Source organism: Mobula birostris, chromosome 26, assembly GCF_030028105.1.
Source record: "Mobula birostris isolate sMobBir1 chromosome 26, sMobBir1.hap1, whole genome shotgun sequence".
NCBI classification, from domain to species: domain Eukaryota; kingdom Metazoa; phylum Chordata; class Chondrichthyes; order Myliobatiformes; family Myliobatidae; genus Mobula; species Mobula birostris.
In genome coordinates, this window is record NC_092395.1 from 37,510,134 (window position 1) to 37,526,794 (window position 16,661).

The window sequence follows — 16,661 nt, forward strand, 5'->3', positions numbered from 1 at the left end:
GGCTGAGAAGTGGCAGATGGAGTTCAACCCAGATAAGTGTGAGGTGGTTCATTTTGGTAGGTCAAATATAATGACAGAATATTGTATTAATGGTAAGACTCTTGAGGCAGTGTGGAGGATCAGAGGGTTCTTGGGGTCCAAGTCCATAGGGCACTCAAGGCTGCTGTGCAGGTTGACTCTGTGGTTAAGAAAGCACACAGTGCATTTGCCTTCATCAATCATGGGACTGAGTTTAGGAGCCGAGAGATAATATTGCAGCTATATAGGACCCTGGTCAGACCCCACTTGGAGTACTGTGCTCAGTTCTGGTCACCTCACTACAGGAAGGATATGGAAACGATAGAAAGGGTGCAGAGGAGATTTACAAGGATGTTGCCTGGATTGGGGAGCATGCCTTGTAGGTTGAGTGAACTCAGCCTTTTCTCCTTGGAGCGATAGAGGATGAGAGGTGACCTGATAGAGGTGTATAAGATGATGAGAGGCATTGATAGAGTGGATAGTCAGAGGCTTTCTCCCAGGGCTGAAATGGCTTGCACGAGAGGACGCAGTTTTAAGGTGTTTGGAAGTAGGTACAGAGGAGATATCAGGAGTAAGTTTTTTACGTAGAGGTGGTGAGTGGATTATGGGCTGCTGGTTACGGTGGTGGAGGCGGATATGATAGGGTCTTTTAAGAGACTTCAGGACAGGTATATGGAGCTCAGAAAAATAGAGGGCTATGGATAACCATAGGTAATTTCTCAGGTAAGGACATGTTTGGCATAGCTTTGTGGGTCAAAGGGCCTGTATTGTGCAGTAGGTTTTCTGTGTTTCTATTTCTACAACTGTTTGGATGGGAAAGACCTGAAACTTCAGACCACCAAACCAAATCATACTGTGCCTTGCATCTTTTGTACATGCCTGAATAGCTCAACTCCATACTGTTTAAACTACAGTGAACTACCAGGTTTCCCTATTGTGTAGAGCTTGAAGCCATCACATTTTGACTAAGTGCATTAATTAAACTACAATTCTGATCATTCTGGTAAAAAAAAAAGCTTTTTTAAAATAAAAAATGGTCATAAAAACGTATTCTGTATATTCCTGTTGCAGAGTGCAGTGAAAAGTCCTCCTATGCTATAGTGTATGTCTTAATTGATAGTAACAGTTTTTCTGCACAGAGAAGTGTGAATGTGTTGGTGTGTAATTTGTAAACTCTGTCTTCATATTCGTGATTTCTTGGTCAATAAACTATATAATGCTCCATTAGTCACTTGTAATTCACCTTCTCATTTCTAAGTGTTTTGCTGTAATTTTGGAGACTTAATTATCCTTCAATTACTGTTGTTCAGTACGGGATCAGGTGGTTTTTCTTATTGTTTTGTAATATTAAAATGCGTCATAGTTAGACGAGAGGATGGGAAATATTGATCTCTCATTCCTTAAATTGGCAAAAATTTTTATGAGACCATAAAATAAAAAGGCACATAATATGAATACATTACTATCAAACAATGGGGATTGTTTTTACTGTTCTCTGTAACACAACAATGAAATGAGTTTGAATTCCGTCTGGGTAGCCTCCAACCTGATGGCATGAACATCGACTTCTCTAACTTCCGCTAATGCCCCACCTCCCCCTCGTACCCCATCCATTATTTATTTTTATACACACATTCTTTCTCTCACTCTCCCTCTGTCCCTCTGACTATACCCCTTGCTCATCCTCTGGGTTCCCCCCCACCTTGTCTTTCTCCCCGGACCTCCTGTCCCATGATCCTCTCATATCCCCTTTTGCCAATCACCTGTCCAGCTCTTGGCTCCATCCCTCCCCCTCCTGTCTTCTCCTATCATTTTCGATCTCCCCCTCCCCCTTCCACTTTCAAGTCTCTTACTAGCTCTTCCTTCAGTTAGTCCTGACGAAGGGTCTCAGCCTGAAACGTCGACTGCACCTCTTCCAAGAGATGCTGCCTGGCCTGCTGCGTTCACCAGCAACTTTGATGTGTGTTGCTTGAATTTCCAGCATCTGCAGAATTCCTGTTGTTTGAATTCTTCATTGTGAGTTTTAGATCTTTAATATCCCACTGGACTCCACGGCTGTTTACAAATTAATGAAGGTTTATTCATTGGCTTAAAAACATCTCTGCTTTAATTCTGATAAAAGCTGCTTCTATATTACTATTAATTACCAGCTTCTGATAACCAAGAAAGGAATCAAATCAACCAGATGTTACTTGCGGGACTTTGTAAGAAAACTCACACCGTGTTCTCTATCTTCAAAGTTATTCATCAGTGATGTGAAATGAATGACATAAGTGTACGTTTTTTTCCTCAGTGTTTTGCAATTTCTGTGTTTGTCTTCAGCTAATACTATTTCTAGAATTATCTGTTGGCTAGTAATGGGAAAAGTGAAATCTGCTTATCTCTACTATGCTGGGGATAATTAGGCTTTCTTTAGCCTTTGTTTTCAATAAAAGGTGCAGAGACGATATGGGTTATGTTGGATATGAGAGCTTGAAAAGCTTCATGAACTGTGCTAGATGCAAGAACCAAAGGAAAGGTTAAGAGGTGAATTAATAGAGCTTTTTTCAAAATTACAAAGTGTTTAATAGAATATGCATGGGGGCATTTACACGTGGAGATAGAAATGGTAGTCACAATAAATCCACTAAACAATTGGAGAAAATTCATTTTAATTTGTCACAAAATATTATAGTTGGTGTAAATCAGTGTTTCCCAACCTTTTTTTAGTCTCACACCACCCTAAAGCACCTTCATACTTGCCAAAGCCCCTAGAAGGCACAATATTCTTTCTGGCACCCTCATAGTGTAAAAACATGTCTACCATATGCTAACATGAGGAAAATAATTCTGCTTTAAATTTTTATTTATCTTTAAACTGAGCTTACACAGTACCTGTACATTGTAAAGCACCTTCGATATCGATGTGATCCTTGAGTTTGATGGTTTTTAGCAAGAGTTGAAATAACTGGTTCAAGTTGAGGCAGCAAAAGCTTTAAGCCCCCACACATAACAATATCCAAGTAGTTTCTGTGTTTTTGTGAGTATGTGGCTCACTGCACTGAAACCTCTTTCAGCAAGGTAGAAGGATGGACATGCAATGATGAGAAATTTGGCTCTTCTCCAAAGACCAGGAAACTTTGTATGACATTGTAGTCATACACCACAAAAGCCGACATTTTTGAAAAGCATTTTTGCTTCTTCATTGTGAATTTTGATAATTTCTTCTTGCAAGCTCTCTTCCTGTTCTTCCACCTTGCAAAGAAATCCCAGTCCGGAATTTCCAGATTGTTCAAATCCTTGAATCAATTCTGAAAATCCTTCAGTGACTGCAGGTGTAAACAGTACTCTTGCAAATCACCGCTTGTGAAAGAGAATGCCAAACTTTCTGTGCAGGGAAACTGTGAGAACATTCTTCAATGTTTTTCTTATATATTTCCCATCTTCCAATAAATGTGGACACTGCACGTTTTGCCTGGATTAAATTGAAATTTTCACCCTGCAGCTTAATAATTAGAATGTTCATTTTGTCATATAGGTTGGCTAGGAATGCCACGCCTCCACATAGAGGCTCAGTGTTCTTTCCCAGTCACTTGTCAACCTTGAGCAAAAATTCAACCAGTGTCAAAAAGACCAAAGAAATGTTTTAATCAACAGCCAATGCACTTTAGTGTGAAGAAGCAAGTGTTCAAACTCCTTACCGTTATCTTCGCATAACTTGCAAAATATTCCATTATTGAATGGATAAGCTTTAGTTTTGCTGACAGCAGAGTCATACTTGGGGGGAAAAAAGTCAGTGGCTGAGGCTGTTGATGTGAGATATTGACAGTGAATTACATAATGTATTGTAAACAGACTTATAATTTCTTTTTTCATAAATATCACTAAACCAGCATGGCGTCCTATCGTATATTGTGCTCCATCTGTTGCACAAGAAATCATGTTCCTAATTGGAATACTTTTATCCTCAATATGCATCTTGAGTTTGTCATAGATTGTTTCTCTGATATTTGTTTTAAACTTTTTTTTTTACAAAAGAAGATCTTTCCATAAACTTTTCCATTTTTGATAAACTACATATGGCATTAGCTTCTCTCATTTTGTCAATACCACGAGCTGCAAAGTTGTTACTCAGAGGAGTTGATTTTAAAATACTGGTATCCATTTTGACAATGATTGTAAGCACTTCTGATACAGCAGGCAATCTTAATCATTCACCACTCGTTCCGTGCCGCGAGTCAAAGACTGTTGGCCACCCAAGTTGCTAATTTATGCATCCCAATAATGTCTGGATGGAAAGGTCAGATGAGATTGTCAAGTTTTAGATGCATTGTGACAATGAGTGCTCACCATCTGCAGACCTCTGGTTCTTCCTGTGTTCCAGTGCATCATTCATTTTTTTTGTTGGAAGTGTCTGCTCTACTAACAGTTGGTCAGGTGTCGCCATCAAGTTAGGGTGCCGCTTACTGCCCGCCCCCTGAGGACTTCTATTTCCCCTTTCCCCTAATGCCCCCCTTTGGACATGTAACTGCCCCCATTGACAGTCCAGATCCTTGCTCAGGCAGGAATTAATTTTAGCCATGACCAATCTTGCAAAATACTTCATCACAGTAAGTGCTACTGAACAATAGTTATTAAGGCAGGTTACCAGGTTCTTTTTGGGCACCGGTATGATCTTAGCCTGCTTGAAGCAGGTGGGTACTTCAGACTGCCAAAGTGAGAATTTAAAGATCTTACATTCCAGCCAGTTGGTCAGCACAAGTCTTTAGGACTTGGCCAGGTACCCCATCAGGTCGGATGCTTACCATGCATTCACCCTCCTGAAGGATGCTCTCACATTGGCCTCGGAGACTGAAATCACAGGGTCATAGAGTGCTGTCGGAGTTTTGTGAAGGTGCCTCCATGTTTTGACGGTCAGCATGAGCATTAAGACTTGAGCTTATCTGGGAGTGAAAATCGTTGTCATATAGTTGGAGGTGATAACATTCAAGCCCTGCCACAGCTGTCAAGCATCCTTCTGTGATTCAAGTTTAGTTTGGAATTGGCACTTAGCACGTAAGATGGCTTTCTGGAGATGGTGCCTGCACCTCCTTGTATTTTACTTGGTCGCTAGACCTGAATGCCACTGATCTGGCCCTCAGCAGGTTGCAGATTCTGTGGTTCCTCCAGGGCTTTTGGTTGGGGAAGACTCTGGATGATTTTGTGGGGGAATATTTTATAAAGTCCACAACAGCTTTGATGCTTTCATTCAGATCCTCTTGAGTCCTTGAAATTGGCACAGTCCCTGACTCAAAACAACCCTGCAGCTGCTCCGCACGTTCTCGTAACCACCTCTTTGTTGTCTTTACTTCTGGAGCCTTGCTCTTTTCCCTCTGCTTGTATACAGTTAGGACAAGGACAACCGGATGATCAGATTTCCCAAAATGTGGTCTAGGGATTGAATGGTAGACATTCCTTATGATAGTGTAGCAGTGGTCAAGTGTGTTGGGCCCTCTGGTGCTGCAGGTGACATGTTGATGATAATTGGGCAGAGATTGCTTCAAACAAACCTCGTTGAAGCCCCTGACAATGATTTCAAAGTCATGTGTAGAGCCTGTTTCTTGTTTGCTGATGGCTGCACTCTGTACCTTGAATGCCTGATTTACATCAGCCTTTGCAAGTTTGTAAACTGCAGTCAGGACCATGCAAGAGAACCCTTTTGGATGCCATACACAGGCAGTGTCAGCATTACCCCTCTGTTCAGTCAGTCCAATAGAAGTAAGTCCAAGTCTTGGGCTTGCTGCATAACAGGTGGTCCTCTGTTTTCCCCATGTGCTGTGCTGTTGAGCTATAGCAGAACCCAGCCTTGCAAGGGTTCCCTGAGATTAAACTGGAGAATTGCTGCTTCTGTGTCAGGACTGGCATAGAATCAAAAATGTTATTCATTTGAAAGGAGTTCTTGGCTTGTGGATTAGGAGCAAAAGGTACAGAAAAGTGTTTTTTTTCACTGTTTTAAATTATTTATTTCCCTTTTTTAATGTTGTCTTTTAACAAGTAAAGTCATATTTAAGTTTAGATAGACAGCTCTGTCCCCATCTCTGCTTTGTCTAAGCCTGTTACGAGTTTGCAGGAGTAGGGCCTCAGTACATCAAGTAAGGCCTCTCATCTGAGAGCTCACAGTCTTATCTCAGAAAGACTTGGCAACTTTTTTTCCTGACCCAAGAAGCCAATGGCAACATTTCATCTTGGATCATAATTAGGTGCTGGCCCAGTAGTACAGTGAAATCCTGACCTTAGTGCTTTTTGTGGGGAGGTGTTCATTCTCACTGTGACTGTGTGGGTTTCCCTCAGGGCTCAGTTTACCTCCCATATCTCTAAGCTGTTCTGGGTGGTATCTTAATTGGCTACTACAAGCTAGCCCTCATGCAGGCAAGCATCAGTAGAATTAGGTGGGGGGGGGTTGATGGGTATCTGAGAGTGAGTAGAATACTGGGAAATAATTAGAATGATGGGATTTCCATGAGAGTTGTCATAGCCTTGCTGGGCTGAATGGCTTCTTCCTGTAAGGAAATGAAAAATTTAGCTCAGTGACTGAAGTGAATCTCCTCGATACTAGTGATCCTCAGAATGATACATTATCTGTGCAAACCTTCATTATTTTATAGATCAGAAGCTGTTGAAAAGTCAACCATGCTAAGAACCAAAGCCATGAGAGAGAGAGACGAGCAGAGGGAGTTGAAGAAATATAACTACACGCTATTGCGTGTTAGATTCCCGGATGGATACATTTTGCAAGGTAACCCTTTTTTTAAATCTCTCATTACTCCCAAGAAAGTTCCCTTATGATTAATTGCTTGTGTTACATACCCGTAACGGTTTAAATAAACCAGCAGCAATAGATCACACCTGGAGTCTGGTTTTGATGTTAAAACCACTATCTTTATTAGTATCTACTTAATATAACAACTTAAACAAGAATAATCAAAAGTTAACAGTGTTATGAGTATACATATGTGTAAATGTAACTCCCAAACCATTGAGCTTGGGGTGGGGGGGCACCGGGCTTAAAATCTTGAGGTAGTAAGGTATGAAAGTTCAGTTCATCTACGGATTAAATGATGTGAGAGAGATATGATGAAGTTCATGGCTCCACATCTCTAAGGCCTTGCACAAAAAAGGGATTTATGGAAGAGGCAAGGAAAAATCCTTGGCTAAAATGGAAAGTATATCCTTGCCTGTAACAACTTGCAAACATGGATGATATGGTAAAGATGTGCCAAGAAGATCTTAAGTTCGGATGAGGCTAAACTGGAACTTTTTGGCCTCGACACTAAGCGGCACGTGTGGCATAAATACTCCTGTACACCATTCCTACTATAATGTATGGTTGAGGTACCATTATGCTATGGAGATGCCTTTCAGCAGCTGGGACTGGAAATCTGGTCAGGATTGATAAAAAGATGAATGCCGCTAAACACGAAGAGATCCTGGATAAAAACTTGCTAGCCTCTGCCAGAAATCTTGAACTGGGGAGGAAGTTTGTCTTTTTCAGCAGGACAACGACCCAAAGCACACTGCCAGAGTAACCACAGAGTGGCTTCAGATGAAGAAAATTGATGCTTTTGAATGGCCAAAGTCAGAGTCCTAACCTTAACCCGATTGAACATCTCTGGTCAGACATAAGATTGCTGTCCACCACCACTCCGGCATTTGAGAGCAATTTTGCAAGGAGGAATTGGCAAATCTTACTCCATCACATTGTGCAAAGCCAAAAAGACTATTGGCTGTAATAGCTGTGAGAGATGACTCAACTAAATAGTGAGCAAAGGGGGATAAATACTTCTGCTGACAGTTCAATTTAAAAATTCTTAATTTTGCATGCTTTATAATTTTCCCTGATTTTTGGGCTGTACTGTGGGGGTTGCGGGGGGAAAGGGGCATGTGATTCACAAATTTAAAAAATCTCAAGTTAAATTGATCAAATCCTTGGTTGTAATGGTCATTTATATGAACAAAAGGTTCAGCAGGGCTGTATTCTTTTTCAAGGTACTGTATTTGTTTAGGGAGGGGAATTTAATGTTATTGTGTTTCAGAATCTGTTGATACTATATGTAAAATATAATGGATTTTAGTTTGGAAAAGGTTAGTTTATAGCTGACAACAATTTCATTTGAGGCATTCCCTTTCTGATGAGCTAAAGTTGAAATGGCAATCTTTGTATCGTTATGGTAGTCTTTTGCAAACTCTTTATTTGTGCTAAACTTATTTTGTGTGTTCCTTTCTTCCAGCAACATTCTATGCACGTGAGAAGGTTTTAGCTGTCCGTGAATTTGTTCACAGTGCTCTTGAAAATGACTGTGTTCCATTTGAGCTGGTAGCTCCTGGAGGTCAGAAACTAAAGGATGACTCTGCAATGCTTATTGAAGTTGGACTGGTAAACAGTTTTACAATTTTCCTTTTGTTTAGTGTTTCTTTTTATTCCTTCCTTTAGAGAGGGTGAAAGTGATTCTGTTCCCTGGTCTTTAGTGACATCTGCTGGGAACCTATTCATCAGACAGTATGTTTTAATTTGTTCTTCGCTACCTTTGGCAAGGAGAAATCATCTGCTTTTTTTGGACATAGAATTTTAAACACATTTGTGTCTTTAACAACAGGATTAAAATTCATGTTATTAGCTTTTTCCTTTCTGAAGGATAAATTGGCACAAAATGTGTGGTATATGGCAAGTTCCTATGGATAAGTACAATAGTAAATACAGCAAAGCTTTTAGGGGTGAGCAATAATTAATGTTCAAGTCATGACCTTTAATCAGAACTGCTATGAAGTTCTGCTAACCATTTTTCCCCATCCAAATAGGGATTTTAATTTCCTGGAGGAACTCAGCAGGCCAGAGAGCATCTATGGAAATGAGTAAACAGTCAACATTTCAGACCAGGACCCAGTAAAGAGTACACATTTTGGGCTGAGATTTGGCCCGAAATGTCAACTGTTTACTCTTTTCCATAGATGCTGCCTGGCCTGCTGAGTTCGTCCAGCATTTTGTGCATATTACTTTGATTTTCAACATCTGCAGATTCTCTCTTATTTTACTTTCCTGTAACTTTTCCTTTCTTGCTTTATATGAGTTCTTCCCCTCATGGCCTGAGCTTAGTAGTCCCTTATAACAATATATTAGAACACAAACATTGAACTTAAAAAAGAAAGTTGAATTAAAAAAAAATTTGATACAGACCACAAAGGCAATAATAGAAAGGTAGCTGCAAATATTGCAGACCAAACAATCCAAGTGTCTTCTGCCATCTGTTTAAAGTGTCTGAAGCAATTCTTTTTCAGGGTCTTGGCCCGAAACGTTGACTGTACCTCTTCCTATCGATGCTGCCTGACCGGCTGTGTTCTACCAGCATTTTGTGTGTGTCTTTTTCAGTGTGATACACTTTGTGCATTACACAATTCCAACAAGACCTTGAGACACAGGAGCAGAGTTAGGCCATTGTTTGTTCATCATAGCTGATTTGTCATCCCTCTCAACGCCATTCTCCTCCCTTCTCCGTAACCTTTGACGCCTTTACTAATCAACGATAGGGTCTTTTAAGCGGAAACAATAGGGTCTTTTAAGCGGAAACGATAGGGTCTTTTAATGTGGAAACGATAGGGTCTTTTAAGAGTCTCCTGGATGGCTACATGGAGCTTAGGAAAATAGAGGGCCTGAGAGGAGTAGAGTTAACAACATTATTGAACATGTCCGATACAAGCTGTTGGTCTAGGCCTGTTTTGTTTTTTTTTCCTTGGGGGTTTTTTTTTCTCTTTTTCCTTTGAGGTTTTTTGTTGTTTATTTTTTTTTCTTTTTATTTCTTTTTTTAATGTTTAATCTCATTATGAGTTTGTAAGTCTTTTATATCTGTTACTTAAAATTCATTTTATATATGCTGATGAACATTTTTCCATTCTCTTTGTACCAACTTTGTTATTGAGTTTATAATTTTGAAAAATTAATAAAATTTAAAAAGAAAAATAGAGGGCCATGGGTAAGGCCGAGGTAGTTCTAAGGTAGGGACATGTTTGGCACAGCTTTGTGGGCTGAAGGGCCTGTATTGTGCTGCAGGTTTTCTATGTTTCTGTGTAACCTTTGCTTTAAATATACCCAATGACTTCGCTGCCATCTTTGGCAATGAATTCCACAGATTCATCACCCTTTGGCTAAAGTAATTCCTCCTCATTTCTATCCTAAAGGGACATCCTGTTTTCAGGCTGTGCTGTCTAGTCTTTGACTCTCCAACTATTGGAAGCATCCTCTTCACATGCACTGCATCTAGGCCTTCCAATGTTCTTTGGGTAAAATATGCTGGAGACTGTCCATTTGTTTTTGTAGTTCTTCAGTCTTTTAGGATCTGACCAAAATTTGGAGATGGATGGAAATGAAATAGAAAGCTTTAGACTACCCAGAACTCTGAATGCATTGGAAACATAGAAAACCTACGGCACAATACAGGCCCTTCAGCCCACAAAGCTGTGCCTAGCATGTCCTTACCTTAGAAATTACCGAGGGTTACCCATAGCCCTCTTATTTTACTGAGCTCCATGTACCTGTCCAAGAGTCTCTTAAAAGACCCTATCATATCCACCTCCACCACCATTGCTGGCAGCCCACTCAATGCACTCACCACTCTCTGTGTTTATTTAAAAAAAAAACTACTTACCCCTGACATCTCCTCTGTACCTGCTTCCAAGCACCTTAAAACTGTGCCCTCTCGTGCTATCCATTTCATCTCTGAGAAAAAGCATTCTCAATACCTCAGATCCAATGTATTTTCCCAATCAGGCAAACAGAACTGAATCTAGTTGCTTTCCTGATGGCCTATCCAATAAAGGCTCAGTCTTTAAGATAAGATCGGATTAGTTACCCTACACTTGAAAATCTTACAAATGATCCCAGTGGTGCTAATTTGATCCAGGATCCTGGATGATTTTACATTTGGCTTGGCAATTTTGTGCCATTTGGACAAAATTAACTTTATCGTGGTCAGTGACATAGTGCAAGTAGCTGGCAGCTGGAAACTGATTGGTTCAATCAGTGCAAACCTTTGAAAGTGACAAGGAAAGAATATTTTGGTGGGAGGGAGGACAATACTTACAGGTTGTGCTGTGACTAGATAATAAGAGGATTATTGTGGGGTTTTTTTTGTAACTCTCAGTACTGATCTTTGCTCTGTTGCTTTCAGGTTCCTGCTGCTTTATTGACTTTAACATGGGATGCTGACGTTCTATTGGATATACAAGCTGCAGGTCAAAATTTCACTGGCACAATAAAACAAGAACTGCTGTCTAATGTCCAAACACTTGTATAAGTAAAAAAAAAACTTGATGGCCCAGTTGAATATTGTATGTAAATTTATTTTGTAAATGAAACTGTATCCACAGGAAATCAGAAATCAGTTCTTTAAATGCCATTTGAAATATGATTTGAGATGGCTGTATGTGTACCATAATCCGAAACATTGATGAAGTTTTGTGTTCCTACTCTGGTTTAGATAGTTTAATGTTTTGATTCTGAAAGAATAGGATGGGTGATACAGTTGTAGTCTCAATTAGAAATGAGCATTACATTGAAGCCAAATTTCCATGAGAAATTCTGATCAGTTTAACTAAAAGAATACCCAGGAACATAGTTTCAAAATATCAAGAAATATCTTGCATTTAGAGAGAAAGGAGAGGATTGTGATTAATTAAATTAATATTGCTAAACTTTTTATTTACTACTAATGCTCTGAGTTTGGCTTTTTGCTAGCAGTGTTTTTTTTTACTGCCTCTATACATTGATCTCCTTCTTGGGGCTTAGGTGATTTTTTTTTTGTTATACTGCCTTAGCCCTGTGATAACATTATAGTTTGTTCTGTGCTGTTTTCACCAAGTAAAAATCTGCCTTTACTTTGGGTATGAATCAGTTTCATCAAAAAAAAAATTTCATAATTGTTTTTGGGATCAAGCTGTGTACAGATTGTCTTCTTTCCTACAAAATAGTAACATTACAGAATTAACCCAATAATTATCAAAGTACAAGAGCGTGTGAAGATGTGTGTAATTGCAAATACAGTATTTTGTTTATAATTTATATTATACCAGAAAATGAAGTAAAAAATTTGAAAGTATTGTTATAGTTCTGCATTATTTATAAAACTGCTAGAACTGAATTTTAAAATACAAACACCACCATAACTACTCCATCATTTACAGCCTGAAAGCACTATCCCTAAAGTGAGCTTCCAACAGAGCCGTGTGCAATAACTTGGCATTTGTGTCTCAGTAAGGATAACGGTTGTATGTTTAGTTAAACAGGTGGCCCGTTCACCTTGAGCAGGTTTAAGTTCGTGGTCCATTGCTCTTGCCTTGTGCATCTTGATTGTTTTGACTGTGCACTAAGCTGTTATTGGAGCTGCCAATGTGCAGGGAACTTGCTTCCATGTGGGTTGAATTCAGGTTGAGCTGTTAGACCATAAGTTACAGGGGAAGAATTAGACCATTTTGCGCTTGAAGTCTGTCCTGCCATTTGATTATAGCTGATCTATTATTTACTCTCAACCCATTCTCCTGTTCTTTTTCCCCATAAACTTTGACACCTTTTATAAAACAAGAACCTCTCCACCTCGACTTTAGATATACCCACTGACTTGACCTCCACAGCCATCTATGGATTTGCCTTCCTGTGGCTGAAGATGTTCCTCCTTATCTGTTTTAATGACATGCTTTTATTATCATGCTGTACTGTCCACTTCTGGAAACATCCTCTCCACATCCACTCTATTCCAGCCTTTAAATATTTGGTAGACTTCATTTAGATTCCTCCTAATGCCTCTAAGCTCTAGTAAGTGTAGGTCCAAACACATATGCTGCTCATACGTTAACTTGTTCATTCCTAACATCATTCTTGTAAACCTTCTATGGACCCTCTCCAAATCCAGCGCGCTTATTTTCAAAATGAGATCATGTAACCTGACCAACGCCTTATAAAGCCTCAGTATTGCTTCCTTGCTTTTATATTCTAATCTTCTCAAAAAGAAAATGAAATGAACATTGCATTTGTCTTCCTTTACTACTGTTCCATTCTGAAAGTTGCCCATTTGGGATTCCCAAGTCCTTTTACACATCTGATTTATGAATTCGCTCCCCATTTAGAAAATAGTCTATGCCTTTATTCCTCCTACCAAAATGCAAGACGATACACTTCCCTACACTGTATTCTATCTGCTGCTTCTTTGGCCATTCTATTCTGTCCAAGTCCTTCTGCAGACCTCCTGCTTCCCAACGGTATCTGTCCTTCCACTTAGCTTTACATTGGCCACAAACCCATCAATTCCATCATTCAGATGTAATCTGGAAGGTAGAATACCCAGCATTGACCACCTGTGAAACACCATTAGTCACTGGCAGCTAAACTAAAAAGACCCCTTTTATCCTCATTCTTTGCCTTTTGCCAATCAATCTTCTATCCATGGTAGTACCTTTCTTATAATATCATGGGCTGTTAGCTTATTTAGCCTCCTGTGGCACCTTATCAAATGCTTCCTGACAATCCATGTAAATTATATCCACAGACTTTCCTTTGTTCATCCTCTGTTACTTCCTCAAGGAATTAACAACACATTTGTCAGGCAAAATCTCCTCTTAATGAAACCATGCTGATTTAAGTCTGTTTGATCATGTGCTTCCAAATAGCCCAAAACCTCATTCTTAATAACTGATTTTAAAATTTTATCAACCACTGAAGTCAGATGGGCCAGCCTGTAACTTCCTGTATTTTGTCTCCCTCCCTTCTTAGAGTGGAGCAACATGTGATTTTCCAGTCCTCTGGAGCCATTCCACAATCTAATGATTCTTGAAGGATCACTGCTAATGCTTCCACAATCTCTTAAGCTACCTTTTAGAAACCTCAGTACAGTCCACCCAGTCCAAGTGACATCCACCTTCGAGCTTCCCAAGCACATTATCTTTAGTAATAGTGGACACTCACTTCTGCCCCCGACTCTTGAATTTCTGGCATGTTGCTGTTGTCGTTGATCCTGCGTCATTTTGCAGTGTCCAAAGTCCACTCTATTTCACTGTATATTATATTGGGGTGGGGGGGGAGATTTTTGGTATTCTTTTATATTATTAGTTAGCATACCATCATCTTATATTTTTCCCCTTATTACTTTTTGAATTACCTTCTGTTGGTTTTTAAAAGCTCCCCAATCCTCTAGCTTCTAGTAACATCAGAATTTGATTTTAATACCACAGAGGTGTAGCAAATAATGGTGTGCCGTATCTTTGTAATTTGAGGGTGTTCAGTTTAAATTATAATATGCACAGAAGTTGGAGCTTGTGATAACTACTTTTCTCCACTGAATTAGCTCTCCCATTACTGCTGTATATCTATTTAAAAATAGTGATTTCAAAACTAATTGAAATTCAAATGCCAATAAATCTATTTCATGGCTGTCCTTTTAACCAATACAACTTGCATATTTTTAGTATCTTCAGCAAAGATGTTTGTGTTCAAATGTTCATCAGTCACACAGGGAAGTATTGCGACTCTTGACTATAAGTTTGTGTAATGGGATAGATAGTGGATGTGGGGGGAAATTTCTAGAAGAGTTTTAACGTTTTTGTAGCTGACCAGTGGCGGTAGTGATAAAACTCTAGACAAGCAAGTGGCCAGGATTGGTGTAGTTTTAGTTTCACTTGTGGAAATGGAACATTGCTCTCAAATGCAGCATTGTTCATTGACCTTAGTATTACTTCCCGTCCCTCTCTGATGTGCTGATTCTTCCTGTGATACAGTAAAGAGATTATGCAAGTATTTTTTTTCAGAACTGGAAGACTGATTGTGAGACCTTAGTTGGCAGAATTTGACCAACTACGGAATATTGCAGATTACCTTGTTTCTGATAGCTACTACTTATGATATTTTCTTTTGGAACTGACTGCTTCCTTAGCTGAGACAGTGAGGCTAAATGTGCTGTAGCCAACACTACTGACCCAGTTTCTTATTTGCTGGAATGTTGCAAAGCTGAATATTGTATTACCGAACTTATTATGAACATGATTATGTGCAAGTTACTTGGTCCTTTTATCCTTAAACCAATAAATGGAACACTCATGTCACAAACAGTTCAACAGCAATGACACATTATAATTGGTTACTGAAATATCTTTTAATAGTAACTGTTTGAACACTGTCAAAGGGGTTTTCTTTGAAGATTATTTTGTTTTGTTTACCATTAGTCAATTGCTTGTTTTAATTTATCAGAATAATATATATTTATGAATGAAGCAATTATTGTACACTAAAATGAAGCTATTAAACTTGCATATTTTGGTCTTGTCTATACTTGGTTTCATACACATTCTTTATTAATAAAGTAATTACAATTTGACTATTTGTTAATGTACATTTCACATTATTTGGTGTGAATTTGAGTGAACGCTTTAGCCCTCAACAAAGTTGCTGGTGAACGCAGCAGGCCAAGCAGCATCTGTAGGAAGAGGTGCAGTGGACGTTTCAGGCCGAGACCCTTCATCAGGACTAACTGAAAGAAGAGTGAGTAAGGGATTTGAAAGTTGGAGGGGGAGGGGGAGATCCAAAATGATAGGAGAAGACAGGAGGGGGAGAGATGGAGCCAAGAGCTGGACAGGTGATAGACAGAAGGGGATACGAGAGGATCATGAGACAGGAGATCCGGGAAGAAAGATGGGGGGGGGGGGGACCCAGAGGATGGGCAAGAGGTATATTCAGAAGGACAGAGGGAGAAAAAGGAGAGTGAGAGAAAGAATGTGTGCATAAAAATAAGTAACAGATGGGGTACGAGGGGGAGGTGGGGCCTAGCAGAAGTTAGAGAAGTCGATGTTCATGCCATCAGTTTGGAGGCCACCCAGACGGAATATAAGGTTCCTCCAACCTGAGTGTGGCTTCATCTTTACAGTAGAGGAGGCCGTGGATAGACATGTCAGAATGGGAATGGGATGTGGAATTAAAATGTGTGGCCACTGGGAGATCCTGCTTTCTCTGGCGGACAGAGCATAGATGTTCAGCAAAGCGGTTTCCCAGTCTGCGTCGGGTCTCGCCGATATATAAAAGGCCACATCGGGAGCACCGGACACAGTATATCACCCTAGTCGACTCACAGGTGAAGTGTTGACTCACAGGTGAAGTGTTGCCTCACCTGGAAGGACTGTTTGGGGCCCTGAATGGTGGTAAGGGAGGAAGTGTAAGGGCATGTGTAGCACTTGTTCCGCTTACACGGATAAGTGCCAGGAGGGAGATCAGTGGGGAGGGATGGGGGGGACGAATGGACAAGGGAGTTGCGTAGGGAGCGATCCCTGCGGAATGCAGAGAGGGGGGAGGGAAAGATGTGCTTAGTGGTGGGATCCTGTTGGAGGTGGCGGAAGTTACGGAGAAAAATAGTCCTTCCAGGTGAGGCAACACTTCACCTGTGAGTCGACTGGGGTGATATACTGCGTCCGGTGCTCCCGATGTGGCCTTCTATATATTGGTGAGACCCGACGCAGACTGGGAGACCGCTTTGCTGAACATCTACGCTCTGTCCGCCAGAGAAAGCAGGATCTCCCAGTGGCCACACATTTTAATTCCACATCCCATTCCCATTCTGACATGTCTATCCACGGCCTCCTCTACTGTAAAGATGAAGCCA

The 16,661-nt window shown here is 40.1% G+C and overlaps 1 protein-coding gene across 2 annotated transcripts in view; it reads left to right on the forward strand.

Moving 5' to 3' along the window:
• ubxn6 (UBX domain protein 6) overlaps positions 1 to 15,386 on the forward strand; it is a 58,651-nt gene extending 43,265 nt beyond the window's left edge. For both annotated transcript variants that reach the window (XM_072244035.1, XM_072244036.1), the window contains 3 exons: positions 6,642 to 6,772; positions 8,265 to 8,410; positions 11,196 to 15,386. In XM_072244035.1, coding sequence (XP_072100136.1) covers positions 6,642 to 6,772; positions 8,265 to 8,410; positions 11,196 to 11,321 — 403 coding nt within the window. In that variant the 3' untranslated portion in view covers positions 11,322 to 15,386. The remainder of the gene's footprint in view (positions 1 to 6,641; positions 6,773 to 8,264; positions 8,411 to 11,195) is intronic.
• Positions 15,387 to 16,661: the final 1,275 nt, after the last annotated feature.